The sequence below is a fragment of the Eschrichtius robustus genome, chromosome 17 (genome assembly GCF_028021215.1).
Source record: "Eschrichtius robustus isolate mEscRob2 chromosome 17, mEscRob2.pri, whole genome shotgun sequence".
Lineage (NCBI taxonomy): Eukaryota > Metazoa > Chordata > Mammalia > Artiodactyla > Eschrichtiidae > Eschrichtius > Eschrichtius robustus.
The window spans coordinates 83,611,222-83,623,460 of NC_090840.1; the positions used below are offsets into that span (position 1 = coordinate 83,611,222).

The following is a 12,239-nucleotide window of genomic DNA, read 5'->3' on the forward strand; positions in this document are numbered from 1 at the left end:
ATCACAGGCAAAGACCTGCCAGCCTCCCCAGATAAAGGGAAAGGCATCCTTTCTAGAAGCTGTGCAAAAACACCTAACACACAGCCGCAAGCACTGTCACAGAAGGCGCTCACACTGCACTTTACACTAAGTACAATTCAACTAAAGATATACGCTGTATTATTCTCATGACTTCTGATCAGATAAAAGAAGAAAGTGTTTCATATGTGTGCGATTTGGGTACTATTTACATGGCTTGTGGAAAAAAAGGGCTTGGTATATTCTAATCCAAAAACCAATTTACATGCAAAGAATGTATATATTCAAATCCAAAGGAAAACCAGAGCTGCTCAACAACAGTTTGCAATTAAAGTCCAAAGGAACTTTGATAAAGGTAATCTCTTTTTTTTTTCTTTTTGGTATTATATAGTTTTAAAGGCATCTGCATAATTAAGTGATAGCTACAGCCCATGATTTTGCACTAGCATATTATGGACTGAGGAAACCTAGATTACGTGCATCGTGCATAAACACACTGACAGGCGCCCCTTTGGTGGAGCTGAAGTTCCAAAGTAGACAACTTTATGTTGTAAGACAGCTCTAAACAGAAAATAAGAAATGCAATGTTCTGTACTCAATTTCAGATGGTATATGGGCCATTAACTGATTCTGCATCTTGTCTTACGAAATCTTCCAATAAATCATCAATGTCAATTTCCTCCATCTGAACTATTTTATGCTAAAGTTGGATATTAAACCTTCACTCCATAAAGAAAGCCCAGGCCTACCCTGCAGCATAGTTACATTCTGCTGAGGAAAGCGGATCAAGGGAGGGCTGGACAGTTTCCATTACAAGTTCGGAAGTTTCTAAGTCTGATTTTGCACCTGTGCGTCATTTGCAAGCATGTCATCATTGGAGTGAAATGAAGACCTTCAACTCTGGGATGTAAAGCATGCTGATGCTTCCTAACCATCAGACAAGTCTGAGCTTCATGAAATAGAACTGCAGCACTTAAGTCAGAGACTTTTTCTGAAAGGCTCCAAAACTGATCCACTTTACCATTCCAGATGTAACAGGAAGGTAACAGAATTAGTAGTGAGAACACATCCTTGAAAGCCTGACAAGGCCGTGCTTGAATCCTGCTACAGCATTTACTACCCCTGTGATGCTGGGCTAATGACTTAACCTCTCTGAGAAGGCTTCCCACTCTGGAAAAGGGGGCTGCTACCACCCACCTCAGGTGGCATCGATGTGGCATGAGTGAAATATGTAGGTGGGGAGGCTGACTGGTGCCTGATACAGAGCCTTGCTAGTTTCCCTCCCCCACCCTTCTCCCCTTATAAACTTGCATATTCCCCCTAATAAGTATCAAACCCCTGGGATAGACTGTCCTATTCTTTGTATCCACCAGTGTAGTGCCTTACCCTTAGAAGGATCAAAAAAGAACTGCTTCCTGCATAGTAACTATCAATGTTCTTAAGAGATTTGGATTTTTTTAAGTCTATTTTGAGGGGAAAGACTATTCCAGAACTATCCAACAATCCTTCCACATGTCAGCCCCTCCTCCCAATGCCCATCCCCTCCGTCCTCAGATCCCCTGTCTGATCTGCCTTGTGACCGTGGGGAAGATAGTCCACTGGACTGGCAGGGCTCCACACCACCCCAGGCCTTCCTCCCTCCCTCAAAGGTGAGTGTGACCCCATCTTCTCCCCGCTCCCACGCCACTCCAACTCCAGCTTCTGAGTCTCGGGACCCATGGGAAAGGCCCTGCATCCAGGGCACAGCCCAGCCATCACAGGATCCCACCCTATGTTTTCCAACCCAGATGGCCTCAACTTCTTGCACTTGCTACACTTACTTCTGTTTTGTCCCCCCACCCCAGAATGGGATGGACCCTTGCAGAAAGTCTGGCTTATCTCGATGAAAGATGAACGTCCACATTTGGACCAGAGCATTAAAGGAGAAACAAGGTCTCCTGGCCAGCATGGTGGTGTGGCAAAACCCTTCCCCAGGGGTGAGATGAACCGGGGGGAAGAACGTGAGGTCCTAGGTCAGCCAAAGCATCTCCATTCACAGCTGACCTTGGGTGACGGAGCTGCAAACTAATGACATGCCCATCAGTGGCGGACATTAGCCTCAACAAATAAAGAATCAGCTATTTCTTGCCAACATGGGTTAAAAGTAAAGGCTGGTGCAGGTAGGGCCTATACATCTGCTAAGAAAAACCACAGACCTGGCTCTGAACGCTTATTGGCTAAAGCAGAGAGGAAGCCATGGTCACTTAGAGAGGTCCTTGTGTCCACCAGATCCAAACAAACTAGCTATTTAGAAGGACATATTTTTCTGATACCTAGAAAAACTGCCCTCATAAAGGGGGCAAAAGAGTGGCATACATTTTACACTAGCCTCTGCCCCTTTATGACGGAAAGTTGCTCGGACAAAGTAAAGTAAATGGCATGGTCAAGGTGAAAGCAAAAGGAAATCTGGTGTCCGCTCCTCCAACAGCGTCCCTCCACGGCCAGCAGACCCCCAAGCCGGTCACCTCTTCACCGGTGACCACTGGCCAGTAAGCACCACCATGCACATCACCAGCGACAGCCAAGAACCGCGGGCCTAATGCGTTCATTTAAAAGCCAGAATCAAGCAAGGTGCGGCAGACTTTGACTTCCAAGTTAAAATATCCCGTGAAAACCCCTCGGCAGCCGCTTAAATCAATTAGCATCTCACGTCCTCAAAACAAACAAACAAAAATTAATAAGGGCTCATTTGTCACCAAATATAAGGAAGACCAAACAGGTTCCCCAAAGCAAGTGTTTGAATAGCTATCAAACACCAGTGGGTTATGTGCTAAAAAAGCGAAAATTCGAAAAAATTAGAAAATAAAAAGATGACCAGGATAATACATGGATCAAGGCAGCAGTTAAGTTTTTGTTTTTTAAGGCGATGAAGGCGGTAAGAAGGCAGCACAGAGGGAAATCTAGCTATTTTCAATGTAACATGTTCACAGCCTACCTTTTCAGACCCAACAACATACTCACAGGGCGGTATGAGAGAAAAAGAACAAAGGAAAAGAAAAGAAAGAGGAACAAGCAAAAATTAGAAACACACCAGAACAAAAATAACTTTGACAGCATGGTCAAGAATTGACGTGGGCTTTGATGAGGCCAGGGGCACACGTGGACGTTCAGTAAAGCCCACCCACACCTACGGCCCCTGGGAAGGCTGGGGCCTCAGGTTGGCGGCACGTGCCATGGAGCCTGTCAGCGCCTCAAACCAAACCTCCACCTACATCTAGACATTTCCTTTTGAGCCACAAAATGCAATCTCATTTCAGGTTGGACGCTTTTTATCACCCCTACCAAGAGCTGCAGGAGAGTTAGGCTCTGTCCCTGCACCTAACTGTTGTTTTAAAAATTAGATAACTGAGACGAGTGAAAGCAACAAGGGATGAACAGCGACTGGAGGAGAATGTGTTTGAGTTGAGGTCACTGGCATCATTATCTCACTAAAGTGCATATGATGGCTGAGTGTTTACGGTACCGGCGAGAACAGAATGGACCCACCAGGAGGAAGGTTTCATTCACTCTGCGTAAACACTTGGGAATAGGATCAGCCACCATGCACCAAGCACAGTATCCTGAAACTAGTTATTCCTGCCCAATTGTGAGCACAGATTTCAAAAGGCAAAAACAAACTGGCCTTCTCTGGTGGGTCTGCAACCTCAAAGCCAAGAAGCTGATGAGCAGAAATGTCACCAGTGCCTCGTTTGGCAAGGCTAAGGCACTGGTCACGGGGTCAGGGCAGGGTTCCTGGCTTCAGCCACTCACCCACCAGTCTGTCCAGGGAGGGGAAGGCAGTCCCCGCCGAGGCCGCAGGCACCGTGATGCGGGAAATGCAGGCCGCTGTGTGCCCGTGAGGCCCCACCTTGTGAGCGATGATTGCCACGGCATCTACCCCGCCTGACGCCTGGGGCTCAGCAGGAGGCAACAAGTGAGGCGAGAAGCTGGCCGGGAGTGGGCCTGGTGCTGGCAGCTCTGCCCCTCGGCGGTGCCTGGGCTCCTAAACCTTGCCACCTCGGCTCCGAGGAGCAGAAGAGGAGCGCTGGCATGTAGATCACAGGGTCATGCAAAAACTAAGTACGGATCGTGGGTACGACATGCCTCGCCCTTTCCTTAGACCACACAGATGTGTCCGGGTGAGGAAATGAAAATTCCTCCAGACCCTGCCAGGCACCACCTGCAGGAGTGGCTCGGGTACTCTGTGCCTCTCACTCGTAGGGCTGCCTGGACCTTTTTCCTCAACTCTGTGACATCTTCTCCTCTAACTTATCAACAACCAGCAAGTCGGGTCTGACCTTAGGTAAGTTCAGGAAACCCTGAGCACCTGCTCTGCAGCGGGCACTGCAGCACCCACGCCATGTTCCCCCATCCTCACCTGGGAGACCATCGTGCGACCTGTACAGAGCAGGGAGGACAGACTCAGGGCCCAGGGCCCAAGGCCAGGAGTGACAGAGCTACCCGTGCTCTCCCCAGCAAAGGGGAGCACCTCTCGGCAAAGGCGTGCATCTCGTCCTCTCCTGCAGGAGGGACACCACACTGGCCACACAGGGAAACTGAGCAGAGGGCAGAGAGGGGAAGCAGACGGCCCAGCAGAGCTCGTCTGCAATTCTGGTGACTTACTCACAGGGACAAAGTGTGGACTGAACTTTCCCTGCTCTGTCTGACACTCCCTGAGACACAGAAACTATGAACACACCTTCCTCTGTGTGGGGAGCTCTTTCGGAAGTCCCTGTGGCATTTCTGATACCCTAACCATAAGCGAGGGCTCTGGCGCCGCCATGGCGAGGCCGTCTGGCAGGAGGAAGAGCCTGAGCCCTGCAGGTGCCCGGACTGGGAGGCAGGAGGCCCGGGCCCGACCCCCAGCTCAGCTAGCACCTCGTTCTGCCGCCTCTCCGGGTTCAGCCCCTCATCTACACATTGAAGGGATGAGGCTGAATAACAGTCTTCACACTGTGGCGGAGGGCAGTGCTGTCCAACAGGAAAACCATGTGAGCCACGTAAATAAAGTTTTCTAGTTTGCACATCTAAAAAAGTGAAAACCAAACACTCGCAACTGATTTTAATAACGTATTTTATTTAATCTAATATATGTAAGTGTTATTTCAACATGTAATCAATAAAAAAGGAAATACTGAGACAGTTTACATTCTTTTTCCTAGACTAGGTCTCAGCATCTGACGTGCATTTTACCTACAGCACGTCTCGGCTCAGACCAGCCTCCTCCACAGTCTTAGTGACAGTGGCTACCCTACTGGACAGCGCTCCAGGGGGTCCCACCAGGGCTCCCAGCTGAAAAGGGGCAGTAAGTGTCCACATGAACCCTAAAACGATTTCCCTGAACCAAAGGCTGTCCCATTTTTAAAAGTCTGAAAACCAGTGGACTGCACCCTTTTCCCCCCGCTGCAAGACTACGCTCCCACTTGCTTCTCCGCTTCTGGATGTCGGGAAGCCCCCCAGGCTGAGGAGCCTGGGCTCCAGGCAGACTTACCTACTGTCCGTGTCCAGTCCCACGAAGTCCTTCTTCTCGAACGGGACGCAGAGGAGCGGGATCTTGTCCCCGGACTTGTCCGTGGCCCTGTCCAGGCGCTTGGACTCAAGCACGATGAACAGCGACTCGATGAAGTCCTCGATCCTCTTCTCCACCGTCCCGCAGTCCTCGTAGCCGGGGTAGAAGGCCACGTCGGTGCGCGGCTGCTCGGCCACCTCCCCCTGCAGCCCGAAGACGAAGAGCCGCGAGTCGTAGAGCGTGGAGCCGTACATCTCCTTCTGCACGTGGAACTTCTCGAAAGTCTGCGGCCAGTCCTTGGCCGAGAAGCAGTCTGTGATGGTGATGAGGCCCACGACCTTGCGGTGGGTCTGGAAGTCGCCCCACTCGTTGTTCTCGGGTGGGTAGTGGTGCCGATAGCGGATATAGAGCACGCGCTGCGAGTCGCGCACGCTGATCTGGCTCACGGACGAGATCCTCTTGTAGATCTTGAAGAAGTTCTCCTCCGAGACGATCCCCACGGGCTGGACCACCACGAGGAGAGTCTGGTGGTCCTCAGCACACTGCATGTAGTCAGGGACACTCATGGTGAAGACCCTGCCCAGAGAGAAGAAGAGGCTTTGAGGTGCACCGGGTTTTGCAGGCTGCCAGCGCACTCGGGGACGTGGTGATGCCGGCGCCCACCAGCTGGAAGGCAGGGTAAGCCCCAAGCAGAGCTGTGGGGAACAGTCTGTCCTCGGAGCTCTGCCTGTGGCTATCACCGCTCTTATCACAATTCCCTGCTCTTGCACCAGGCCTGGAGCTCCTGCAGAAAAGGGGCCATCTCTTGTTTTCTGTTTCCAACACCTAGCCAGGCGCCAGGCACTGATGTGGAGTCAGTGCTCAAAAAGCTGAATAAATGAATGAACAACGGAAGGAACTGCTTCCCCAGCCCTCAGCAGAATAGAATGAAAAGAACCACAGTGGAATCAGATGCTCTGGACTTGAACTCCAGTCCACTTGAGCTCCTCCTGAACTGAAAAATAATGGCGATAATAAAACTTGCTTTCTAAGAAGACATCTGGATTGAGGAAGGCTGCAAATGCAAAGTGCCGGGCATACTGCCTGACGTAGAAGGAGAGGCTATACACAGTTACTATCCCTCCTTTATGAACTGTGTTTCCTTGGGAGAGTTTTAATAACCTCTCTGAGTGAATTTTGTTAGATATAAAAAGAAAGCAACATCAACAGTACTCCGATAAAAATTAAAAAAGAAAGAAAGAAGGAAAACAACATTACCTGATTCTCAGTACTCTTGAATTCAATTAGATAACCCATAGGAAAGCATCTGGCCCATAGGAGTTAATAAATGTTTGCTGAATGAACGAACAAACAAGCAAATGAATGCTGCCCCCTTCCACAGACCATCATAATGGCACTACCCAGAAATGTGAAGCCCACATTCCACCCCTGACTCTACACTAACAACGTCAGTGACCTGGGGCAGGCCTGTGTGCTTCTTTAAACCCCAGTTTTATCATGAATTAAAATGTGGATAATAACACAAACCTCAAAGGGTTAGTGAGTCAATATTCTGGTTTTAATATTGTACCATAACTTTGCAAGACGGTACCATCAAGGGAAACTGGGCAAAGGGTCCATAAGCTCTCTCAATATTATCTCTTACAACTGCATGGGAATCTACATTACATCTCAAAATAAAAGGTCTAATTTTTTTTTAAAGGCTATTGAGATTAAATGAGCTCATTGCATCAAATAAGGAATACACCGTACAAATAGGGAAACGCCTAGCCCGTGAGATACACTCAGTAAATCTTTCCACTGACCCCACTGGTCTCTCCTACTTCAGAGTACAGGGATGGGTACTCACGGCCAGAGGCTGCTGTACTGTGAAGCTAACAGAGCTAACGGCCCCCACTTGCAAGAGCCCCTTCCATGGCCCTATATCTAATTTTGTATTTCTAATTGTGTTTTCTTTTTCTTGACTAGGAACTCCAAATTGCATAGCCTTCGGGTCACCAGAAGCTGACTACAGAGATCATGACAGCAGGCCTCCCAGATGAAACAATGAAAATAAAAGGCCATTTCCACTAGACCTCTGAGTAAGTCCAATGGCAGGGATTTCATCCTGGGCTGAGAGGAAGAGGACTGGGGAGGGAGGTGGGAGCAATTTGGGGCACGCAGATCCTGGGGCCACCTACCCCATGCTGGACTTCAGAGTCAACCCTCACCCTTCAGGAACTTCACAACACACCTGGACAGAGCAGCAGGAACAAGATTTTTTTTTTTTTTTCCAAAAATGGGCAGAAGACCTAAATAGACATTTCTCCAAAGAAGACATACAGATGGCCAAGAAGCACATGGAAAGATGCTCAACATCACTAATCATTAGAGAAATGCAAATCAAAACTACAATGAGGTATCACCTCACACCAGTTAGAATGGGCATCATCAGAAAATCTACAAACAACAAATGCTGGAGAGGGTGTGGAGAAAAGGGAACCCTCTTGCACTGTTGGTGGGAATGTAAATTGATACAGCCACTATGGAGAACAATATGGAGGTTCCTTAAAAAACTAAAAATAGAGCTACCATATGACCCAGCAATCCCACTACTGGACATATACCCAGAGAAAACCGTAATTCAAAAAGACACGTGCACCCCAATGTTCACTGCAGCACTATTTACAATAGCCAGGTCATGGAAGCAACCTAAATGCCCATCGACAGACAAATGGATAAAGAAGTTGTGGTACATATATACAATGGCATATTACTCAGCCATAAAAAGGAACAAAATTGAGTCATTTGTTGAGACGTGGATGGATCCAGAGACTGTCATACAGAGTGAAGTAAGTCAGAAAGAGAAAAACAAATATCGTACATTAACGCATGTTATGTGGAACCTAGAAAAATGGTACAGATGAACTGGTTTGCAGGGCAGAAGTTGAGACACAGATGTAGAGAACAAACGTACGGACACCAAGGGAGGAAAACTGCGGTGGGGTGGGGATGGTGGTGTGCTGAATTGGGCGATTGGGATTGACATGTATACACTGATGTGTATAAAATTGATGACTGATAAACAAACAAACAAACAAACAAAAAAACGGTGGGTCTAGCCCTGCACTGTGCAATACAGGAGCCACTGGCCACATGTGGCTATTGAGTTCCTGAAAAAAAAAAAAAGAAACCTCTGACCCGCTAACAGGTCTTGTTTCTACCCAGGACACAAATAGCTTCTGTGTATATTATCTCATGAAAACCTCTAAATAATATCACCCCAACTTTACACATGAAGAAACTGAGGGAAAGAGAAGTCTGTCACATTGTGCAAGATCACAGAGAGGCCACGTCAGCAGCAGTATATAAACGCAGGCGCTCCCCCACCCCCCCACCCCAGCCCCTGCCCCAGCACTCACACTGTAAAGTGTGATACACTGCCCCTCGGCCCCTCCCTGCAGTAATTCTCTGCAGTCTTTTCTGCACCTCCTGGAAAGAACCAAAAGCACATCAACTTTCAACAAAGAGGGATGTCACCCCTTGGGGAACGTATCAAAATCTTAAGCACTGGGATGGGTGGGGGGGCGGGGATTTGAGAGTTTTCTGTTTCTAAAAGGTGGCAAAGATATTGAAAAACCCTTATCTAGTCTAAGCCTTCATTGTGCAGAGAAGAAAACAGAGGCCCAGAGTAGATGAGGAAAGGCCCTTATAAACAAATTTTGCTTCAGTGCAGCACCGAGCAAGCCCTGGGCACTGCTGAATGGGTGCAGGATCTGTGCAGGATCTGTAAGGCCCAGGAGAACAGGTGTTAGAAAAAAGAAAGAGAAAAATCATACAAGGTCCTCTCTCTACAATACCGTACGATGACGTTTCATCAAGTTACTCCATATTTGTGCATCTAAAATTAAGGTGGGCTAAATCAAGGTATAATAGGTCATAGAAACCAGGAAGTTTGAACCGTAATGGAAATTCCAACCTTTACTGTGGCTTTTCCCAATTCAAGCATGTGCTCAGTGGGCACTCCCTGCACCTGGCCCAGAGTTCTCCCAGACACAGATCTTTATTAACATGTCACACATCACACACAGGCCCACCAGAAGAAAAACACCTACAGATAAGATGGAACCAACGAAACTGAAAGCGGCCAACCAGCATATATTATTATTCGCAAAAAGCATGCTGCTCCCCATCAGTAGGCGGCGGAGAACTCGTTGCAAGCACCACGTGCATCGGGTTGGCTCCAGCACTGGCTGTCACTCTTTGTGACCATAAGTGAGTCACGTAGCTTCACTGAGGTTAGTTTTCTCTTTTGTGCAAGGCTATGGTTGAAACTAATGATGTATAAAATCTCATCATTCACATCCCCAACATCTAATGAGGACTTCCCATGTGCCAGGCTCTGTACAGATGAAAAGGTAGGGTCCCAGATATACGCATGGGTAGAAAAAGTTTATATCATAAAGATGTTCATTCTCCCCATTTTGATATATAGATTCAACACAATTCTGATTAGAATTCCTATCAGATCTTTCATGGAATGTAACAAGTTAGTTTATGGTCAATAGCCAAGAAACTCCTGAGGAACGACCAATGGGGAAGGGCATTTGTCCCACCAGATATAACTGCTAATGGAACATAGGGTTTCTTTGTGGGGTGATGAAATGTTCTAAAATTGATTGTGGTGATGGTTGTACAGCTCTGTGAATACATTAAAAACCACTGAACTGTATATTTAAATGGTTGAACTGTATAGCATGTGAATTATATTTCAGTAAATCTGTAGGGGAAAAAAAAAAAAACCTATAGTCAGCACAGTATTGGCACAGGGATAGAGAGAAAAATGGAAAGAAATGTCATCAAGCCCAGAACCAGACCCACACATGCAGGGTAATTTGAAATACAGCTGAGGTGCCATTCTAGGACAGTAGGAAAGGACAGACTCTCCGATAGTAGTACTGGCACAATGCGTTAATCCATGAGTAAGAAAAAGAGCATAACCCAATCAGAAAATGGACAAATTGCTCAAACAGACATCTTTGAAGAGGAAACTCAAGCAGCCAAGACGTGTACAGTAAGATGCTCCACCTCAATGGCGATCAGGAGACAGCGAATTAAAACCACAGGGATAGACCATTTCATACCCACCCGATTGACCAAAAAAAAAAATTATCGTGGTAACATATACGTAACACAAAACTTACCTTTTTAAATGTAGAGTTCTATGGCATTAAGTACACTTACATTGTTGTGCAACCATCTCCAGAACTTTTTCACCTTCACCACTGAAGCTCTGTCCCCATGAAACACTAGCTCCCCATCCCCCCACCCCCGGCACGCCCCCATCTACTTTCTGTCTCTATGAATCTGACCATGCTAGGCACGTCACATAAGTGAAATCATATGCTATTTGTCCTTTTGTGACTGGCTTATTTCACTTAGCAGAATGTCTTCAAGGTTCATCAGTGTTGTAGCATGTATCAGAATCTCCTTCTTGTTTAATGCTTCAGCATTCATTGAAGGTCATTTGGGTTGTTTCTAGCTTTGGCTACTATGAATAATACTATTATGAACATGGGTATAAAGACAAAATGTTTTAAATACAGAAACACCACATGTTTGCAAAAATGTAGACCAAAGGTAACTCTCCTATTTGACAGGTGGCATGTATTCTGGCATGTGGCTGGCAGGTTCACAGAAGCAAGAACTGAAGAGAACACAAATGTCCACGGTCAGGAGAATGGGTAACTAAACTGTGGTCGTTTAACACAATGAAATACTTTAGAACAGTGCAAATGAATGACCTAGAGCTACACTGCAGGAACAAAGATGAATCTCAAAAACATGATGGGCAAATAAAGCAAGTTGTGGATTAATACAAGCAGCACCATTCCATTTATGTAAAGTTCAAAAATAGGCAACACTTAAACAATATCTTGTTTACACATATGGTAAAATTATAAAGAAAAAGTAAATTTGGATAGTGGTTACCTGGGTGGCAAAGAGGAATGCAGTTTGAAAGGGAAGCAGTGGGCTTCAGAAGTAGTAGTTATGTTCTGTCTCTTAAGCTAGATGGTAGATCCAGGGGTGCTTGTTTTGCCATTCTATAAACTGTACATACATGTTAAACATTTAACATAAGAGTTAGAAAAGGAAGAAGGGGGACTTCCTTGGCGGTTAAGACTTCGCCTTCCAATGCAGGGGGTGCGGGTTCCATCCCTGGTCAGGGAGCTATGATCCCACATGCCTCGCAGCCAAGAAACCAAAACATAACACAGAAGCACTATTGTAACAAATTCAATAAAGACTTTAAAAATGGTCCACATCAAAAAAAAAAGGAAGAAGGTCGAACTTCAAAAAGCTTACAGTGCGTGTTTCAGCAGGTTGGCTAGTTTCAGGGCCTGGCCCCAGCCCTTCTCATCTATCAGGAGATTATGTGCTATTGCTCCTGCCAACACCCCTCTTCTATAAGCAAAAAAGTTGATGCACAAAAAAGGCAAGTGTGTTACAGGTGCAGAGGTGGCCTGTGGCTCTGACACAGGTTGAGGACAGAAGGTGTTCAATTTCTCGAGTCTGAAGTAAAATGAGAAAAATATGAACAATGTATAGTAAGCTTCCCATAAAACTAAAGTAAATTTAGTAAGTGCTTTATAAATATTAACTACTATTGTTATCATTTATTTTTAGGTTATGAACTATCTCATTTTTTGCTGTT

At 46.5% G+C, this 12,239-nt stretch overlaps 1 protein-coding gene across 2 annotated transcripts in view; it reads right to left on the bottom strand.

The window, feature by feature from the left end:
* TRAPPC9 (trafficking protein particle complex subunit 9) overlaps window positions 1–12,239 on the bottom strand; it is a 522,236-nt gene that overhangs the window by 502,216 nt on the left and 7,781 nt on the right. For both annotated transcript variants that reach the window (XM_068525830.1, XM_068525829.1), the window contains exon 2: window positions 5,528–6,121. In XM_068525830.1, the coding sequence (XP_068381931.1) occupies window positions 5,528–6,111 (584 nt within the window). In that variant the 5' untranslated portion in view covers window positions 6,112–6,121. The remainder of the gene's footprint in view (window positions 1–5,527; window positions 6,122–12,239) is intronic.